The sequence below is a fragment of the Hordeum vulgare genome, chromosome 7H, assembly GCF_904849725.1.
Source record: "Hordeum vulgare subsp. vulgare chromosome 7H, MorexV3_pseudomolecules_assembly, whole genome shotgun sequence".
In the NCBI taxonomy this organism is placed as follows: domain Eukaryota; kingdom Viridiplantae; phylum Streptophyta; class Magnoliopsida; order Poales; family Poaceae; genus Hordeum; species Hordeum vulgare.
This window is the reverse complement of record NC_058524.1, coordinates 518,255,182-518,277,347: the sequence shown is the minus strand read 5'-3', so window position 1 is coordinate 518,277,347 and position 22,166 is coordinate 518,255,182. Positions and strand designations below refer to the sequence as shown.

Sequence of the window (22,166 nt, the reverse complement as noted above, 5' to 3'; positions counted from 1 at the left end):
TAGCTGCAGCAGATCCCCCTTCGTCACCGTGGAGGGGAGGAAGTCGCCCTGAATCCACCCCGCCGGCAGCGGCCGTTGCCGCCGCTGAGCAGGCGCCGCCGCCTTGCCCTTCTTCTTCCTCGCCTCCATCTTGCTGGTCTGACCCTTGGTCATGGAGGCGACGGCGAACCCTCGGGAGGAAGGATAAGGAAGGAGTGTAGGAGAGCTGGAGGTGGCGAGGAAGACGGAGCAGGCGAGAGCGAAAGATTCGGCGAGCGTAACGAAGAAGCCTCGCCGTCGAGATTTAAATAGGGTTCCGACTGGGTCGCTGGCAGGTGGCCCCGAAACCTTATCCCCCCGACCCACCGCAGCGGTATTAGTGGAGAGGTTGAAGGCGCGAGAATCGAGGCGTCGGGCGCTACTCGAGCGCGCCGGCGTCATCCCCGCTGGACTCGCGAAAACCGAAATTTGAAGATCCCGGAAAATCCGCCGCTGTCAGTTGACCGATCGCGTCAAAAGATGCCGCAGAAGCACTCGGCTTCCGACAGTCTGTTTTGCAAGTACTTCCACTCGGATCGTTGGTCAGAAAAGATAAAATGGATCGAGGCAAGCAATGCCCAAGCCAAATCTGTTCCAGTCGGATCCAAACTTCAAGCACCGCTTCGTCATTTCAACCCCAATCCATTCGGGGACAAATGATGGGGTCATAGTCCTAGGGTAGGGTCATAGGCGTGTCATATAGGTCCTACCCAAGGACTACCCCTCACAAAGGACAAAGCCCTAGTCAGTCCCGACTGAATTAAGGGGTCCCCATCATCCAGTCGGTAACAGGTCCTCAACCATCCAGTGTGAGACTAGCATTCGGAGGATACCAAGCTAACCGACTGGCTACACTCGGTACATCGTAACCTCTCTGGAGGGAAACTGCCGTACGTTTCCGGGTGCATTTATTAGCATTTAGAGCATAGTTACCTGTAACGTACGCATTCAATCCCCACTACTCCACCCCTGTACGGGAACCGTTGTGGAGGGCAACGCACTCTATATAAGCCGCCCTCCCTCACTGGTAGAGGGGTTAGCAAAACATTGTATTCCATATTCCACTCGACAGCAAGCTCTGAGAGCACTGAGACGTAGGGCTGTTACCTCCACCGCTGAGGGGCCTGAACTCATACAACCTCGCCGTAGCTAGGACTCTGCCCATCTCATTCGTACCCTACACATCTACTGTCAGGCTTATACCCACGACAATCCCCACTTCCATCACCGAGACCACCGGTAGCAGCGCATCTAGAGCAGTTGCGTCTTCCGCCTCTCCCTTCCCCCTTCCATCCTCCTGTTCACCGGCACCTCTCACATGGTCTTTTGCTCGCCCTAACTCTATTGATGTCTCCCTCCATGAAGACGTCCGCGCGCACCCGCCTCCAAGGCCTCTCCTTCCCGATGTTGCCTCCCATGTGATGTGCCACGATCTCCGTCGGCGTGGTGCCAGTCGAATAGGACGACAAACACACTCCTCCTTGGATCTAGGTGGCGACGTCGACCAGAGCAGTGGCTGGTTCAAAAGCTGGAGGAATCGAGAGATGCACAAGCCAGCAGAGGTGTGGGCATGGAGGTGTTCAAGGCCGTGGGCGCTGGCCGACGTGTCACTTAGAACACGGCGGCCTTCCCGCATGGTGGATGCGCCCGTGCTGGAGCCTGAAGGAGAGGAATGCAAGCGGAGCCTCCAATCTGGAGGTGCCTGGCCAGCCGCGCTTCATCTCTTCTGAACCATGGAATAGTCAACCTCAGCTCCCACGTACATTATCCATCCATGCATGTCAGCTAATTTATCTTCACAGTAATTTATACATTTCTGTCTTCATGTATTCGTTGTCGTCATGTTTTCTTTCTTTCTTATTTATGCTAATTGGACAATACATACAATATGGAATGCACCCGCCTTCAAGGCCTCTCCTTCCCGATGCATAACTACCAACCGTGTAGTAGTAACTACCAACCTTTAATCTATGTGTAGTTCATCGTCCACTTCCGAATTATCAAGGATTGATTTTATTGACAAAAGATTCTCTACCCATTGTTTTTTGTTAGATAAAAATAGTTATTGGTTGCTCATGTTATCTACAATAAGTTTTTTTTACACTCCTTTATGTAGAAATGGTCACATAATTTTGATTCAAACTAATCGAACTCTCTTAGCTCATTGAAATCATACAATTTAATTACAATATTTGTTCTGATAAAACATTGACACTCATTACCTGACTTCTATATTTTATTTGGCTCATGATGTCAATTATTTTGTGTCAATACAGTACAACAAAGGACTCCAGTTGGAGGATCCACATCACGTATGGGAGCAAGAGATCCGAAACTGGTAGATACATTCACTAATTCTATTCGGAGTTCCACTGAAATTATCAAATATTCGGATAGAATCATATGGGTGGTCGAGCCACGTCAACAGGTGCGGCAGACATCGAGCATTAGGCCTGATTTTAATCCTCTTGGTCACATATCAGAGTATAACAGAGACCCTTTTTTATCATGAGCTACCTTTCCGAAAACAAGCGTCATATACTCAGATTAGTAGAAGTGAAATAATATAACGAATATCATTAGAGCGCATGCAGTTTTTGTTTACTCAAATAAAAGTGAACACAACCTTTTCCCAGCTAAAAGCAGGAGAATTCAGCAATGAATAGATATATTAAACCATTAGTCCAAGTTCCCTTTGTTATTGAGACTATGTAGAATGATACTATCATGTATGGTTCGAACAAATCAGTTTAATGGATATCTGCACTCTTAAAGTCGAAAATAATTATTGGATGTATACTACAATATAACAGATATACATTCTTCAAAGTATCAAGTCAATGCTGCATGGCAACAACATTGTGTGGAGATACACCAAACACCATTACAATTTGGTAGATAACATGTTTTGTGATTGAGTTTTCGAAACAATATCAAAGTGTTAAACATGAAACTACCAAGTTATGTTTTCTGCTATTCTGCTTGATGTACGCACCAAATTTCCTTCATGCAACAGGATGATGAGTTTAGTGCAAGTCTTCAGGTTGTAGCGCTAATCATAGGCAAAGTATTCTGGCCTTCTATGGGTTTTCATGAACGACTTTGAAATAAAGAATAGTTGTTATCTTTTTTTTTCTAGAATATAGCATCGCAAAACAGAGTAACACAGTATTGCTACGAAGGTAACCGGAGTACATGCTACTATTTTTATAGGAAAGAGCCTAAACGACCCTACCTATGAAATCTACATATGTTGCTTGCGAAATCGGGTATACAACCATGTATGTGCAACCAACTATTAGTAACCTCAAGTTTGTGTTTGTATCTCCACTGCCTGCGCCATTTCTTGATCATTATGTTATTTATTTTGTCATATTCAATCCTTTTTGCTATAGCCATACAATATCTTTTGGTTTAAGAAGATAATAATCCAGTTTCACTAAAGCATTTTGTTTCACGAGTCAACGACGGGCTTATGCTGGCCTGAACCATATACAAACAAAAATTAAGGGCCTAAGGCAAGAGTAGCACTGCCATGTGTAGATCATTATTTGATTTTAGTACTTTGAATAGGTCATACCAAAAGATAAACTTTCAGATGTGCAGTTCATGGTATCACCCTCACTTTTGATGGCACAAGCGCTCCATTTGACGTTCTTCAGAAATGTTCAAGATTTCATTCAAGGAGAGAACAACCATGGTGACACTCAATAAAGTGAAGCAACCGCTAGCCTTGCAAGAGAGAGAGTAGTCCGGGCTATCATACAATGTAAATATGTTAACCGTTGTTTGCAGAATCGCTACAAAATTCATGTTAATTTCTTGTGAATGAATAAGGTCTGATTTTTTGTATGTATTTCTATTTCGTGTTGTCTAGGGTTAGCAAGGTGGACATGACTAATACTATTGTATAAAGCACTGCAAATTTTGCCTTGAATGAAACAGGGTCTTTGGGTGAGACTGTGAGCACCCAAAACATTTTTGCTTGCTTCTTTTTTGAGATTCCAGTTATCCTCTATTTCCGGGCTTCATTTTTACTGGTTGTGAATCATTCGTTGATGTCACTAAATCCCTGTTGGAAAATCTTCATCGGTTTGACATAGGCACATTGATGAGAGTGCTTAAAGCTGCCACAGTTAAGCCAGAGCCATCTTATTTTCATTTTTATTTTGCTAGAGAATCATGTTGTCAAGTATGAATGAAAATTACATGATTTCATGATCGATGGATATTTATCAATTCAGGCAACTATTTTAGAACTATATTTTTTTAACCCGTGGCAACCGTAACTACCAACCGTATATTATAGGAAGAACCCGAGCATGATTTCCATATTTAATTTATCATGGCCACAACTACCAACCGTGTAGTAGTAGATGTTGCCGCCGGATGTCTAACCATTCATTATCCGTGTTAATGTGAGGTTCTTAGTACATGATCATATTATTAGTGTCCTACCTCAATACTCAACTGAGAGGAGAGTTTAAGACGAGATGACACATGATGCGTGTAGCGGAGATACATTGAGCATTTACAGTTGTTGTAATTTGATAGCTTATTACCTTCATAAATGTTTTTGTCCCGTGACAATGTATGGGCATCCAACTATTCAGTATAAAACTTCTTCAAACACTTTACCGTTGATGATTTTACTGCATTAACATTGGACCAGCTGTAAACTGCACAATCTTGTTATTTTGTGGTAGGAAATCCGTGCGCTTCGGTTACTGGATATAATTAATCGAGGCTTGCATATGTGCTGCTTTGTAGGTGGTCGTCACCCAAATGAATGGGAATGACTACGCATCAAAATCCGTCCATGTATTTCATATTGGAAAGCTGAGAGTGAAGCTTCGGAAAGGAAGGTCTACAAAAGCAAGGGAGTCATATTCCACCACGATGAAGGTAAAGTGAAATCACGTTCATAGCACTTCTCTTGCACATCTGAGCCTAGAGGGCTGCAGTAAGATAATTGATGCAAGCCTGTTTGCCATTTCCGAGAGTTGCCCTGAGCTCGCCGAGCTTGATCTTTCAAACTGCATAGTCAGCGACTATGGTGTTACGGTGTTGGCATCCGCGGAGCGGCTCAAGCTCCGTCTCCTCTCACTGTCCGGCTGTCTCAAGGTCACACCTAAGAGCGTTCCATTCCTGGGAAGCATGCCTGCATCGTTGGAGGGCCTCAATCTAATAAGTGGAAAACGATTCGTTTTTCCCTTAAATCGCCGCCGCTAGCTTCTGGTTCATCAACCGTTATTGTCATTTGACTACAACAAGGGCACTAGCCAGTCTATTGGCTACGCCGTATCAATCCCGTCTGGAAGACCTGGGTTTCACCCAAGGTACTCCCCATTTCTTCAAGCCTTTTATCAAACCTCAAATATTTTACAGATTGAAGTATTTTTTAAAATATTCATATCTTTCAAACCTCAATTTCAAATTTAACATGTTATTTTTTTCACAAAGGCCATCTCGCAAAATTGTCGCTTAATTGTCACCTTAACCCATTGTCAAATATCACCTATAAGTGATAAAAAATATTCATGATTTTTAGAAAATGTTATGATTTCTAAATTGTTCATGATTTCACGAAATTAAGAGTGATAGTGTATCTCAGTGATGCAGTAAAATATGGTCATCTCCATTGGGAATTAGGAAAAAAATTCCGTTGCAACGCACGGGCCTTTTGCTAGTCTGATTAAAAGCACGAAAGGGCAGATTCACCTTCAGATCTTGACCATCTAAACACTCAATCAATAACCTAATTACGTCTTCGTTAACGAAGCGATAACCCACCCTATCGCGCACGTTCGCCCATCGCCCAGCCCCGCACCCCATATCCTCCACGCACCACCCAGCCCCCGCCGGCCCCACATTGCCGCCCAGCCCCGTCACCCCGCAGCATAGCCACGCCGCCGCCGTCCCGCAGCACAGCCCCCCGCCGCCCTGAAGCACGGCCCCAGCCCAGCCCCGCCGCCCTTTAGTCCAGCCCCGCTCGACGCAACCACCCTTTCTGCCTCGCCTCGCCCCTCATGCCACTCGTCGCCATTCTGCCCGTCCCACCCCTCCCGCTGCTCGCCGCCACCGAAATCGCCAAGATGATTGGCCTCCATGGCAAGCACACCATTCTTCTCGTCCCACCCCTCCCACGGCCTCCGCCGCCCCGCCGGTCCACTCGGCCGCAGCGGCTCCGTCGCCTCGGGGAGTTGCAGAGGATCATGGCGGTGGCACCCATGCGGAAGAGGCAGTTTGGCAGCAACATGGCGTGCTCCGTGCCCACGTAGTACTGCGACGACAGGATCTCCATGGACAGTATGAGCATGTGCGTGCCTTCCGGCGCCGCCTGCAGGATTTTCCTGGCGAGGCCGACGAAGACGAGCCCGGGGCTGCAGCCCATCCCGGACAGGTTAACGACCTTGACGTCGGCGCGGAGCCCGTACTTGTTGACGACCATGTCGGCGAACACCAGGACGGGCGTGAAGATGCTGCAGTGGACGACGAGTGCGTCGACGTCGACGGCGGGGTTGATCGTGGGCGTCTTGGCGAACAGGTCATCGACAGCGGCGAAGATGACCAGTTGTGCCTCGTCCCGAGACGCCCTGAGGCTGCGGTCTGGGGGCATGTTGTGGTAGGCGTCCGACACGCATGTCTCCTCGCCGAGCCTGGAGCGCTCCAGCAGCCGCATCGCGAAGGCGACGCTCTTCTCATCGACGAGGTACGGCATGAGGTGGGCGTGCTCCAGGCACGTGGCGAAGGGCGTGCGGTAGTAGGGCTTGGGCCGGAAGCAGCCGTACTCCACGAGGTACACGTCCCGCGGCCGCCGCATGCGGCGCATCTTCTCCAGGGTCGCCGTCAGGATCACCGCCGTCAAGGCGTGGGCAGGCGGCAGGGCGAGCATCTTTTCCAGGATCTCCTCAGGGCGAATGATAATGGGCCACGCACTGCCTACGACGGCGGCAGTGACGGCCGTCGCGACGACGACCCGGAAGAAGTTGTCCACGACAAGTCGGCTCACCATCACGAGGAGCTTGACGTGAGGTGACAAACCCATCGCCTCCCTCCTGTATCTCTATCTTGCTCTTTCTTACTCATTTCCTCGTAGTAGGAGTAGGAGTAGAAGTCTACGAGGAAATGAGTAAGAAAGAGCAAGATAGAGATACAGGAGGGAGGCGATGGGTTTGTCACCTCACGTCAAGCTCCTCGTGATGGTGAGCCGACTTGTCGTGGACAACTTCCTCCGGGTCGTCGTCGCGGCGGTCGTCGCTGCCGCCGTCGTAGGCAGCGTGGCCCATTATCATTCGCCCCGAGGAGATCCTGGAAAAGATGCTTGCCCTGCCGCCTGCCCATGCCTTGATAGCGGTGATCCTGGCGGCGGCCCTGGAGAAGATGCGGCGCATGCGGCGGCCGCGGGACGTGTACTTCCTGGAGTACGGCTGCTTCCGGCCCAAGCCCTGCTACCACACGCCCTTCGCCACGTGCCTGGAGCACGCCCACCTCATGCCATACCTCGTCGACGAGGAGAGCGTCGCATTCGCGATGCGGCTGCTGGAGCGCTCCGGGCTCGGTGAGGAGACATGCGTGCCGGACGCCTACCACTACATGCCCCCGGACCGCAGCCTCAGGGCGTCCCGGGACGAGGCCGAGCTGGTCATCTTCGCCGCCGTCGATGACATGTTCACCAAGACGCCCGCGATCAACCCCGCCGTCGACGTCGACGCGCTCATCGTCAACTGCAGCATCTTCACGCCCGTCCCGGTGTTCGCCGACATGGTCATCAACAAGTACGGGCTCCGCGCCGACGTCAAGGTCGTCAACCTGTCCGGGATGGGCTGCAGCGCCGGGCTCGTCTCTGTCGGCCTCGCCAGGAAAATCCTGCAGGCGGCGCAGGAAGGCACGCGCGTGCTCATAGTGTCCACGGAGATCGTGTCGTCGCAGTACTACTTGGGCACGGAGCGCGCCATGCTGCTGCCAAACTACCTCTTCCGCATGGGTGCCGCCACCATGATCCTCTCCAACTCCCCGAGGCGACGGAGCCGCTGCGACCGAGTGGACCGGCGGGGCGGCGGAGGCCGTGGGAGGGCTGTGGCGGGAAGAGTGGTGTGCTTGCCATGGAGGCCAGTCATCTTGGCGATTCCGGTGGCGGCGAGCAGCGGGAGGGGTGATACGGGCAGAATGGCGGCGAGTGGCATGAGGGGTGGGGCGAGGTAGAAAGGGTGGTTGCGTCGAGCGGGGATGGGCTGCAGGGCGAGCGGGGCTGGGCTGGGGCCATGCTTCAGGGCGGGGGGGGGGGGGGGCTGTGCTGCAGGGCGGCGGGACGGCAGCGGCGCGACTGTGCTGTGGGGCGACGAGGCTGGGCGGCGATGTGGGGCTGGCGGGGGCTAGGTGGTGCGTGGAGGATAGGGGGTGCGGGGCTGGGCGATGGGCGAACGTGCGCGATAGGGTGGGTTATCGCTTCGTTAACAAAGTCTTTTCGTTAACGACGTAATTAGGCTGTTGATTGAGTGTTTATACGGTCAAGATCTGAAGATGGATGTGCCCTTTCGTGCTTTTAATAGTACATATGACTTCTGCAGTCAGGTTTAATATTCATTGAAATACATGTTTTTGTTTGAACTACATTTAAATTGTAGATCTGAAGTTTCATATGCATACATCAACTGCTACAGAATTTTGAACCATAGTGAGGTTGGTTTCAGTTTTCTTTTTGAGAATGGTTAAGCTCAGTTCATATGCATCATTTGATGATATTTGTCAGCCATTATTATTTTTCCAAGATTGTTCATCATCTCCTTGTCGTCCCTTAACGCCAGGCTTGCAGCTTGCCTCGCCCGTCCTGTTGTCTCTCCCACTCCGTGTCTGCCCAACGATTGCACTTGGCCAAGAGGAGGATGAAACCCCAGCCAACGTAGGAACGGGAGCAACGGTCTGTTCAGCACGGATCCATGATAGTAGACTGATGCTTCCTCTATTCAATCAATATTTTTTTAGTTCAATGAATTTTCAAGGAGCCACATGCATTCCCAACTATAATATGTGGGAGATGTTTTTTTAGTTCAGCTGATCGAAAGATAAATGCAGTAATTTTCAGACTAGATGATGCATGTTGTTGCAGAAGATATAAGGGAGAAGTAATTGTACTTAAATTCAGACATCTTACATATTTGTCGACACCCACTACAATGGAATCGCTAATCCCCATGAGGCCACAAGGTTCCCCGATGTTACTCTAAAAACTCAAAATTTTCCTACCCCTAACGAGGAAATTCATTCGATTACACGTGCACTGTTACTAGTTCATTTTGGTGCATGGAATACGGCGTTTTATTTTGAGTATCGTGATCTTCATAACCACTGGAGCGAGGAATGATTTAAATATTTTAATTGAGAAGTAAATGGGAAAAACTTTCTTTTTATCATGGGCACCGCTCTGCGCCGGCTCACCGGCGCGAGCGCTCCCGCCGGTCGGGCGACAGTCGTCGATCTAACTGCGATAGCCGTCACATCTGGCATCTCGTGCTCACTCTGCATCGGTGCACAGCCTCGCGCGCCTCCGACCTCCTGTCACACAAGCACCCCATCCCTCCCCCCCCCCCCCCCGTCGTCGCCGTCGACACCGCCGGTTTGAAGCTTTTTTCACTTTGGTTGAAACTTTTTCCATGTCGCTTGAAGCTTTTTCCACAACGGTTGAAGCTTTTTCCACGTCACTTGAAGCTTTTTGCTGGTTGTAGCAAAAATGATAGGCTTTTCTCGTTGGTCTGTGGTTGAAGCTTTTCAAGCATATGGTTGAAACTTTTGTGTTAACGATTGCAGCTTTTTTGTTTCGCAATCGTCGGTTGAAGCTTTTTATATCGTCGGTTGCAACAAATCAAATGAAGAATGTAGCAAATTTGTATAATGGTTGTAGCATTTTTCCATCATGGTTGCAGATCGCCATGCCAACGCTTGTAGCAAAGAATAAAACGGTTTGCAACAAAACAGAATTACGGATGTAGCAAATTTGTATAATGGTTGTAGCATTTTTCATCATGGTTGCAGCTCGCCATGCCAAACGCTTGTAGCAAAATTTCTGTCAACGCTTGGAGTTTTTTTATGCCGGTTGAAGCTTTTTTCATGCCGTTTGAAGTTTTTCGCACACCACTTGTATCTTTTTTTTCAATGGATGCATACGCATAGATCCGTCCATGGCAGGAGGCAGCCATGGCATCTCCTGTGGCTCGGCCCCAGCACCGATGATGGTGGTTTTGCAGCAATGCCAACGAAGGTACGAGGGCGTGCGACGACGCCTGCGTGGGGGAGGGGCGACAATGGCCTGTGCAAAGTGGACGCCAACGAAGGTACGAGGGCGTGCGACGGCACCTGCGCGGGGGGAGGGGGCAACACCGGCCTGCGCAAAGGAGACGCTAGCGAAGGTACGAGGGCGTGCGGCGGCGCCTACGCGGGGGGAGGGGGCGACGGTGGCCTAAGCAAAGGAGACGCGCACCGTGCAGATCAGACGAACACGGTTCTGTCGGCGCACCGTGTATAAATGTTTCCCTTTTATCATTCTAGTTTTTACCCACTTTGCTTATGCCATTCTATTTTTTCTACTCTTAGCTTTGAACAGTACATTACAAATATCATTTCGTTGCAAAAGCAATTATTTTTTATTTAACTTTTGTCACTCTTAGCTTTGAGTATTTAACCAAAAACTACCACATTTCGGACAAATGTGTGCAGAAACTACCACTTTATGTTTCTTTGCCAAAAACTATCACTTTTGTCTAATCCGTTGCAAAAAACTACCAAGTGTGAAACTTGCCCGCTTCACCGCGGTTAAACGCATTTATGCTAGGCCGGGCCCGCATTTTAGGATACAGCGTGGCAAGTCATTGACAACCAGGTGTTAATGGGCTCATCGACCGTCGGTGGTCAAGGTGGGGTGGACCCCGGTCGTGCTCGCTCTCACAGTTCACTCTCTCTCTCTCACTCTCTCTCTCTCTTATCACGAGCTCTCCCCTCTCTTTGACCTAGGTGGCAGTCGGCACGGCGTTGGTGAGTCCAACCGACAGAGGGGGGCGATATGGGTGGCAGCGTGGTTGGTATTAAGACATGAAGTTGTTCCCTTCCTTTGAGCTAGGTTGTGGCGGCGGTGGATCCGGCCTTGGCGATGACGGCGGCGGCCGCGCAATACGCGACGACACAGCAGACGGGGTGGGCTCTTTCTCTAAAGTCGATAACTCGTTGGGGAGCAGCAGTTACGTGATGCAGCCGTAGGCAGAGCCTGCTTCACGCGATGACATGGATTGCAGGTATGATAATACTCTGCTTCTTGTATTTGCTTTGTTCTGTTTGACATGAATAAATCTTAGTAAGCATTATGTATTGTATTGTTGTTATTATTTCAATTCAATTTCATGTGATATGTACTCTATTGTACTTATTTATGCAGTTTGAGTGATGGGAAGTGGCACATATGGTTTCATTTCAACGGAAGAAACCGTGTGAAAATAGGTATATATGAGAGAGATATTTATTTTGTGACTCTAGTATCACTAATTGCCAGTGAGGGGTATGGTGAGAGTGATTTCATGTATTATGTAAAGGAAGGGAGGATTGGAATTGAAGGAGTAGAGTATTTAGGTACTGAAGATAGTCTTAAGGAAATGTTGGAGTTTTATCGTCGTCAGAAGATTCTGAACATTAAAGTAGTCAAAGGTGTGAACCTAACAGTAGGACACAGTTTATTGATAATTACTTGAACACTCAGCAGAGCTGCAATATAATAAATGATAGAAAGGCTCAGCTTGAGAGGAGAATGATTCAAAGAGAGCAACATTTTAACCACTTTGAAGGGGATACTGAAGTCTCTGAATTTTGTTTAGATGATTCAGTTCATTAAAATGGGGGTGATGAAGCTGTAGTTATTCAATCAGACAGTGTAGTGGATACCGCAGTCTCTGAAGATGAAAGAGCATTGGTACTATTTGCAGACACACTTCCTGTCAAACATGTGAAGAATCCAGGTCCAATCTCTAGAACTCACGAGGAGTTAGAGAAGAAACAAATTCCAGATTGGTTTCCTGAAGCACATGAGTTTTGTTTTCCTGGTGATTTTGGCATCGGTGATGAAGAAGAAATAGAAGATGAAGTTGAACTATCATTCCTCCAGAAGAAGGCAAAGATGAAGAAGAAAAGGATGAAAGATAGGGTATGGTTTGATCCCTCAATTCCTAATTCACATTTACCGTTGTGCAAGAGCTTGTGTTTTGACAGTGTTTATCAGTTCAGAGATGCTTTAAGGGATTTTCATATAAGGACTTTGAGGTCTTTTCAGTACCATAGAACTCCGCACAATAATTATTGTTTGGTGTTCACAGAGAGAGCATGCATGTGAATTTTACATGTGTGCCTCCAGGATAGCTCATGAAAGAACATTCTGCATTAAGAAATGTAACATGGAGCACACTTGTCCAGCATCAGCAGAGAACACAAAGGTTACTAGTAAGTGGCTTTCCAAAGCTGTTGAGCCTTCTCTTAGAGCATATCCTAGAGCACCTGTGGAAGCACTAATAAAAAATCAAAGTCAAGTTTTATGTTGATGTATCAAGGAGTGTGGCCTATAGCGCAAGGAGGAAGGCCATTGACGTAGTGCAAGGTGACCACAAGCAGCATACGTGAGACTTAGGGACTATCTACAAGCAGTTCTGGATACAAACCCTGGGAGCATGTGTATTGTTACAACATTTGAGGACCCAAAAAATCCAGCACCCACTCCTAGATTTAAGTACATGTTCTACTGCTTGCATGCATCAAAGGAGGGATTTCTTAATGGTTAGAGACCCTTTATAGGTAAATTTGCAACAATAGTTATTTATAGAAAATATTGTATTCACAATTTATTAATTAGCTAATTTGTGCTTTGATGTAGGGCTTGATGGTTGCTTCATCAAGCTAACCACATGACAACAAATTCTTGCAGCCACAGGAAGAGATGGCAACAACAACATCTACCCCATAGCCTTTGGGGTGGTTGATATGGAAGATACTAACAGCTGGACATGGTTCCTTACCCACCTCAAATGTTGCATTGGTAGTGGAAGACAATTTGGAACCTCCACCATTATATCTGATAGGCAAAAGGTATGCACACCATCTTTGAATTATACTAGATTTACTTGGTTATTCATTGTAGTTGATGATCATGGTTATACATTTTATGAATAGGGGCTTCTTAAGGCTATGAATGAAGTGTTTCCTGAATCCCCTCACACATACTGTCTTAGAGAATCTCTAGCCACGCCCCCAACACATCCCCCCGAGGCCATTTTTTCACTGACGGAGGAAAAACGGCCCAGTCGCGCCCCAAGAGCCCGTTTTTCGCCGGTTAGGGACGAAATTGGCCCCGACTGCCCCAGGCCAAACCCAGCGCGTTGGGGCACCGATGAAAAAAAAATTGGCGCAAAAAACTGTTGGGGAACGTCGCAAGGGAAACAAAAATTTTCCTACGCGCACGAAGACCTATCATGGTGATGTCCATCTACGAGAGGGGATGAGTGATCTACGTACCCTTGTAGATCGTACAGCAGAAGCGTTAGTGAACGCGGTTGATGTAGTGGAACGTCCTCACGTCCCTCGATCCGCCCCGCGAACAATCCCGCGATCAGTCCCACGATCTAGTACCGAACGGACGGCACCTCCGCGTTCAGCACACGTACAACTCGACGATGATCTCGGCCTTCTTGGTCCAGCAAGAGAGATGGAGAGGTAGAAGAGTTCTCCGGCAGCGTGACGGCGCTCCGGAGGTTGGTGATGATCTTGTCTCAGCAGGGCTCCGCCCGAGCTCCGCAGAAACTCGATCTAGAGGAAAAACTATGGAGGTATGTGGTCGGGCAGCCGTGAGAAAGTCGTCTCAAATCAGACCTAAAACCTCCGTATATATAGGTGGGAGGGAGGGGAGGAGGCAGCCTCAAAACCTAAAGGTTTGGCCGAAATTGGAGGTGGAGGAGTCCTACTCCAATCCTACTTGGAGTAGGATTCCACCTTCCCACTTGGAAACTCTTTCCACCTTGTGTTTTTTCCTTCTCAAACCTTATGGGCCTTAGTGGGAACTTATTCCAGCCCACTAGGGGCTGGTTTATCTCTTCCCATAGCCCATGAGACCCCTTGGGGCGTGACACCCCTCCCGATGGTCCCCGGCACCTCTCCCGGCACTCCCGGTACACTACCGATGAGCCCGAAACTTTTCCGGTAATGCACGAAAACCTTCCGGTAACCAAATGAGGTCATCCTATATATCAATCTTCGTTTCCGGACCATTCCGGAAACCCTCGTGACGTCCGTGATCTCATCCGGGACTCCGAACAACATTCGGTAACCAACCATATAACTCAAATACGCATAAAACAACGTCGAACCTTAAGTGTGCAGACCCTGCGGGTTCGAGAACTATGTAGACATGACCCGAGAGACTCTTCGGTCAATATCCAATAGCGGGACCTGGATGCCCATATTGGATCCTACATATTCTACGAAGATCTTATCGTTTGAACCTCAGTGCCAAGGATTCATATAATCCCGTATGTCATTCCCTTTGTCCTTCGGTATGTTACTTGCCCGAGATTCGATCGTTAGTATCCGCATACCTATTTCAATCTCGTTTACCGGCAAGTCTATTTACTCGTTCCGTAATACAAGATCCCGCAACTTACATTAAGTTACATTGCTTGCAAGGCTTGTGTGTGATGTTGTATTACCGAGTGGGCCCCGAGATACCTCTCCGTCACACGGAGTGACAAATCCCAGTCTCGATCTATACTAACTCAACGAACACCTTCGGAGACACCTGTAGAGCATCTTTATAGTCACCCAGTTACGTTGCGACGTTTGATACACACAAAGCATTCCTCCGGTGTCCGTGAGTTATATGATCTCATGGTCATAGGAACAAATACTTGACACGCAGAAAACAGTAGCAACAAAATGACACGATCAACATGCTACGTCTATTAGTTTGGGTCTAGTCCATCACATGATTCTCCTAATGATGTGATCCCGTTATCAAGTGACAACACTTGCCTATGGCCAGGAAACCTTGACCATCTTTGATCAACGAGCTAGTCAACTAGAGGCTTACTAGGGACAGTGTTTTGTCTATGTATCCACACAAGTATTGTGTTTCCAATCAATACAATTATAGCATGGATAATAAACGATTATCATGAACTAAGAAATATAATAATAACTAATTTATTATTGCCTCTAGGGCATATTTCCAACAGTCTCCCACTTGCACTAGAGTCAATAATCTAGTTCACATCACCATGTGATTCCAACGAATCCAACACCCATATAGTTATGGGGTCTGATCACGTCTTGCTCGTGAGAGAGGTTTTAGTCAACGGTTCTGAAACTTTCAGATTCGTGCGTTCTTTACAAATCTTTATATCATCTTATAGATGCTGCTACTACGTGCTATTCGGAAATGCTCCAAATATCTACTCTACTATATGAATCCGTTTCACTACTCATAGTTATTCGGATTAGTGTCAAAGCTTGCATCAACGTAACCTCTTTACGACGAACTCTTTAACCACCTCCATAATCGAGAAAAATTCCTTAGTCCATTAGTTACTAAGGATAAATTTTGACCGCTGCTAGTGATTCAATCATGGATCACTCTCTGTACCCTCAACAGACTTTGAGTCAAGGCACACATCAGGTGCGGTACACAGCATGGCATACTTTAGATTCTACGGCTAAGGCATAGAAGACGACCTTCGTCTATTCTCTTTATTCTGCCGTGGTCGGGTTTCGAGTCTTACTCAAATTCACACCTCACAACGCAACCAAGAACTCCTTCTTTGCTGATCTATTTTGAACTTTTCAAAAACTTGTCAAGGCATGCATCTTGTTGAAACTTCTATTAAGCGTGTTCGATCTATCTCCATAGATCTTTGATGCTCAACGTTCAAGTAGCGTAATCCAGGTACTCCTTTGAAAACTTCTTTCAAACAACCTTGTATGCTTTACAGAAATTCTACATTACTTCTGATCCACAATATGTCAACCACATATACCTATCAGAAATTCTATAGTGCTCCCACTCACTTCTTTGGAAATACAAGTTTCTCATAAACCTTGTACACACCCAAAAACTTTGATCATCTCATCAAAGTGTATATTCCAACTCCGAGATGCTTGCACCAGTCCATTGAAGGATCACTGGAGCTTGCATACTTGCTAGTATCTTTAGGATCGACAAAACCTTCTGGTTGTATCACATACAATGTTTGCTCAAGGAAACCGTCGAGAAAACAATGTTTTGACATCCTACGTGCAATATTTCATAAATAATGCATCAACAACTAACATAATTCTAACAGACTTTTAGCATCGCTACGAGTGAGAAAGTCTCATCATAGTCAACTATTTGATCTTATCGAAAACATCTTTGCGACAAGTCGAGCTTTTCTTAATAGTGACTTATCACCATCATCGTCTGTCTTCTTTTAAAGATCCATTTTTACTCAATAGTCCTATGACCATCAAGTAGTTCTACCAAAGTCTACACTTTGTTTTCACACATGGATCCTCTCTCGGATTTCATGCCTTCCAGCCATTTGTCGGAATCTGGGCCCACCATAGCTTTCTCCATAACTCGTAGGTTCACTGTTGCTCAACAACATGACCTCCAAGACAGGGTTACCGTACTACTCTGCAGCAGTACGCGACCTTGTCGACCTACGAGGTTTTTAGTAACTTGATTCGAAGCTAAATGATCACCATCATCAGCTTCCACTTCAATTGGTGTAGGTGCCACAGGAACAACTTCATGCGCCCTGCTACACACTGGTTGAAGTGATGGTTCAATAACCTCATCAAGTTCTACTACCCTCCCACTCAATTCTTTTGAGAGAAACCTTTCCTCGAGAAAGGATCCGTTTCTAGAAACAAACACTTTGCTTTCGGATCTGAGATAGGAGATGTACCCAACTGTTTTGGATATCCTATGAAGATGCATTTATCCGCTTTGGGTTCGAGCTTATCAGACTGAAACTTTTTCACATAAGTGTCGAAACCCCAAACTTTCAAGAAACGACAGTTTAGATTTCTCTAAACCCTAGTCGATACTGTGTCATCTCAACGGAAATACGCGGTGCCCTATTTAAAGTGAGTGCGGTTGTCTCTAATGCATAACCCATAAACGATAGTGGTAATTCGATAAGAGACATCATAGTATGCACCATACCAAATAGTGCGTGGCTATGACGTTCAGACACATCATCACACTATGATGTTCCAGGTGGCATGAACTGCGAAACAATTTCCACATTGTCTTAACTGTGTACCAAAACTCGTAACTCAGATATTCATTTCCATGATCATATCGTAGACAGTTTATCCTCTTGTTACGACGAACTTCACTCTGAAACGGATTTGAACTTTTCAACATTTCAGACTTGTGATTCATTAAGTAAATACTCCTGTATCTACTCAAATCGTCGGTGAAGTAAGAACATAATGATATCCACTGCATGCCTCAGCACCCATTGGACTGCATACATCAAAATGTATCACTTCCAACAAGTTACTATCTTATTTCATCTCAATGAAAACAAGGCCTTGCTCATGTGGTATGATTTGCATGTCACTAGTGATTCGAAATCAGGTGAGTACAAAGATCCATCAGCATGGAGCCTCTTCATGCAATTTATACTAACATGACTCAAGCGGCAGTGCCACAAGTAAGTGGTACTATCATCATCAACTCGTATCTTTTGGCACCAATATCATGAACATGTGTAACACTACGATCGAGATTCAATAAACCATTGAAGGTGATTATTCAAGAAAATAGAGTAACCATTATTCTCTTTAAATGAATAATCGTATTGCAATAAACACGATCCAATCATGTTCATGCTTAACGCAAGCACCAAATAACAATTATTTAGGTTTAACACCAATCCCGATGGTAGAGGGAGCGCGCGACGTTTGATCATATCAACCTTGGAAACACTTCCAACACGTATCGTCACCTCGCCTTTAGCTAGTCTCCGTTTATGCCGTAGCTTTCATTTCGTGTTACTAATCACTTAGCAACCGAACCGGTATCCAATACCCTCATGCTACTAGGAGTACTAGTAAAGTACACATCAACATTATGTATATCAAATATATTTCTCTCGATTTTTGCCAGCCTTCTTATCTACCAAGTATCTAGAGTTGCTCCGCCTCAGTGACTGTTCCCCTCATTACAGAAGCACTTAGTCTCGGGTTTGGGTTTGGGTCTCTTCATTAGCGCAGCAACTGTTTTGCCGTTTCACGAAGTATCCCTTCTAGCCCTCGCCTTTCTTGAAACTTAGTGGTTTTCCAAACCATCAACTATTGATGCTCCTTCTTGATTTCTACTTTCGCAGTGTCAAACGTCGCGAATCGCTCAAGGATCATTGTATCTATCCTTGATATGTTATAGTTCATCACGAAGCTCTCAAAGCTTGGTGGCAGTGACTTTTGGAGAACCATTACTATCTCATCTGGAAGATTAGCTCCCACTTGATTTAAGTGATTGTCGTACTCAGACAATCTGAGCACATGCTCAACGATTGAGCTTTTCTCCTTTACTTTGTGGTCAAAGAATCTTGTTGGAGGTCTCGTACCTCTTAACAAGGGCACAAGCATGAAATCACAATTTCATCTCTTTAGAACATCATTTATGTTCCGTGACATTTTAAAACGTTTTCGGTGCCTTGCTTCTAAGCCATTAAGTACTTTGCACTGAACTATCGTGTAGTCATCAGAAACGTGTATGTCGGATGTTCACAGCATCCACAGACGACGCTCGAGGTGCAGCACACCGAGTGGTGCATTAAGGACATAAGCCTTCTGTGCAGCAACGAGGACAATCCTCGGTTTTACAGACTCAGTCTGCAAAGTTTGCTACTATCAATTTTCAACTAAATTTTCTCTAGGAACATATAAAAACAGTAGAGCTATAGCGCAAGCTACATCGTAATTTGCAAAGACCATCAGACTATGTTCATGACAATTAGTTCAATTAATCATATTACTTAAGAACTCCCACTCAAAAAGTACATCTCTCTAGTCATTTGAGTGGTACATGATCCAAATCCGCTATCTCAAGTCCGATCATCACGTGAGTCGAGAATAGTTTCAGTGGTAAGCATCTCTATGCTAATCATATCAACTATACGATTCATGCTCGACCTTTCGGTCTCATGTGTTCCGAGGCCATGTCTGCACATGCTAGGCTCGTCAAGCTTAACCCGAGTGTTCCGCGTGCGCAACTGTTTTGCACCCGTTGTATGTGAACGTTGAGTCTATCACACCCGATCATCACGTGGTGTCTCGAAACGACGAACTGTAGCAACGGTGCACAGTCGGGGAGAACACAATTTCGTCTTGAAATTTTAGTGAGAGATCACCTCATAATGCTACCGTCGTTCTAAGCAAAATAAGGTGCATAAAAGGATTAACATCACATGCAATTCATAAGTGACATGATATGGCCATCATCACGTGCTTCTTGATCTCCATCACCAAAGCACCGGCACGATCTTCTTGTCACCGGCGCCACACCATGATCTCCATCATCATGATCTCCATCAATGTGTCGCCATCGGGGTTGTCGTGCTACTTATGCTATTACTACCAAAGCTACGTCCTAGCAAAATAGTAAACGCATCTGCAAGCACAAACGTTAGTTATAAAGACAACCCTATGGCTCCTGTCGGTTGCCGTACCATCGACGTGCAAGTCGATATTTCTATTACAACATGATCATCTCATACATCCAATATATCACATCACATCGTTGGCCATATCACATCACAATCATACCCTGCAAAAACAAGTTAGACGTCCTCTAATTTTGTTGTTGCATGTTTTACGTGGTGACCAAGGGTATCTAGTAGGATCGCATCTTACTTACGCAAACACCACAACGGAGATATATGAGTTGCTATTTAACCTCATCCAAGGACCTCCTCGGTCAAATCCGATTCAACTAAAGTTGGAGAAACCGTCACTTGCCAGTCATCTTTGAGCAAAGGGGGTTACTCGTGACGATGAAACCAGTCTCTCGTAAGCGTACGAGTAATGTCGGTCCAAGCCGCTTCAATCCAACAATACCGCGGAATCAAGAAAAGACTAAGGAGGGCAGCAAAACGCACATCACCGCCCACAAAACCTTTTGTGTTCTACTCGAGAAGACATCTACGCATGAACCTAGCTCATGATGCCACTGTTGGGGAACGTCGCAAGGGAAACAAAAATTTTCCTACGCGCACGAAGACCTATCATGGTGATGTCCATCTACGAGAGGGGATGAGTGATCTACGTACCCTTGTAGATCGTACAGCAGAAGCGTTAGTGAACGCGGTTGATGTAGTGGAACGTCCTCACGTCCCTCGATCCGCCCCGCGAACAATCCCGCGATCAGTCCCACGATCTAGTACCGAACGGACGGCACCTCCGCGTTCAGCACACGTACAACTCGACGATGATCTCGGCCTTCTTGATCCAGCAAGAGAGACGGAGAGGTAGAAGAGTTATCCGGCAGCGTGACGGCGCTCCGGAGGTTGGTGATGATCTTGTCTCAGCAGGGCTCCGCCCGAGCTCCGCAGAAACTCGATCTAGAGGAAAAACTATGGAGGTATGTGGTCGGGCAGCCGTGAGAAAGTCGTCTCAAATCAGCCCTAAAACCTCCGTATATATAGGTGGGAGGGAGGGGAGGAGGCAGCCTCAAAACCTAAAGGTTTGGCCGAAATTGGAGGTGGAGGAGTCCTACTCCAATCCTACTTGGAGTAGGATTCCACCTTCCCACTTGGAAACTCTTTCCACCTTGTGTTTTTTCCTTCTCAAACCTTATGGGCCTTAGTGGGAACTTATTCCAGCCCACTAGGGGCTGGTTTATCTCTTCCCATAGCCCATGAGACCCCTTGGGGCGTGACACCCCTCCCGATGGTCCCCGGCACCTCTCCCGGCACTCCCGGTACACTACCGATGAGCCCGAAACTTTTCCGGTAATGCACGAAAACCTTCCGGTAACCAAATGAGGTCATCCTATATATCAATCTTCGTTTCCGGACCATTCCGGAAACCCTCGTGACGTCCGTGATCTCATCCGGGACTCCGAACAACATTCGGTAACCAACCATATAACTCAAATACGCATAAAACAACGTCGAACCTTAAGTGTGCAGACCCTGCGGGTTCGAGAACTATGTAGACATGACCCGAGAGACTCTTCGGTCAATATCCAATAGCGGGACCTGGATGCCCATATTGGATCCTACATATTCTACGAAGATCTTATCGTTTGAACCTCAGTGCCAAGGATTCATATAATCCCGTATGTCATTCCCTTTGTCCTTCGGTATGTTACTTGCCCGAGATTCGATCGTTAGTATCCGCATACCTATTTCAATCTCGTTTACCGGCAAGTCTATTTACTCGTTCCGTAATACAAGATCCCGCAACTTACATTAAGTTACATTGCTTGCAAGGCTTGTGTGTGATGTTGTATTACCGAGTGGGCCTCGAGATACCTCTCCGTCACACGGAGTGACAAATCCCAGTCTCGATCTATACTAACTCAACGAACACCTTCGGAGACACCTGTAGAGCATCTTTATAGTCACCCAGTTACGTTGCGACGTTTGATACACACAAAGCATTCCTCCGGTGTCCGTGAGTTATATGATCTCATGGTCATAGGAACAAATACTTGACACGCAGAAAACAGTAGCAACAAAATGACACGATCAACATGCTACGTCTATTAGTTTGGGTCTAGTCCATCACATGATTCTCCTAATGATGTGATCCCGTTATCAAGTGACAACACTTGCCTATGGCCAGGAAACCTTGACCATCTTTGATCAACGAGCTAGTCAACTAGAGGCTTACTAGGGACAGTGTTTTGTCTATGTATCCACACAAGTATTGTGTTTCCAATCAATACAATTATAGCATGGATAATAAACGATTATCATGAACTAAGAAATATAATAATAACTAATTTATTATTGCCTCTAGGGCATATTTCCAACAAAAACCTATGGACCCGCTGAGTCAGCGACTAGCGCGCGGTCATCGTCCTCATCGTCTCGTTTCCCATGGGAATCAGTGTGAAGGTTGCGCCATCAGTC

The 22,166-nt window shown here is 46.6% G+C and overlaps 1 protein-coding gene and 1 pseudogene across 1 annotated transcript; one reads left to right on the top strand and one right to left on the bottom strand.

The window, feature by feature from the left end:
- Positions 1–5,995: 5,995 nt before the first annotated feature.
- LOC123409195 (3-ketoacyl-CoA synthase 6-like) lies at positions 5,996–7,066 on the bottom strand. The gene has a single exon (XM_045102159.1). It carries the CDS (start codon positions 7,064–7,066, stop codon positions 5,996–5,998), a length of 1,071 nt encoding a protein of 356 aa, XP_044958094.1.
- Positions 7,067–7,187: 121 nt separating this feature from the next.
- On the top strand, positions 7,188–8,223 carry LOC123409194 (annotated as a pseudogene).
- Positions 8,224–22,166: the final 13,943 nt, after the last annotated feature.

Excerpts from the sequence above, each read along its gene's own strand:
- LOC123409195 (XM_045102159.1), bottom strand. The coding sequence starts at position 7,066 with ATGGGTTTGTCACCTCACGTCAAGCTCCTCGTGATGGTGAGCCGACTT.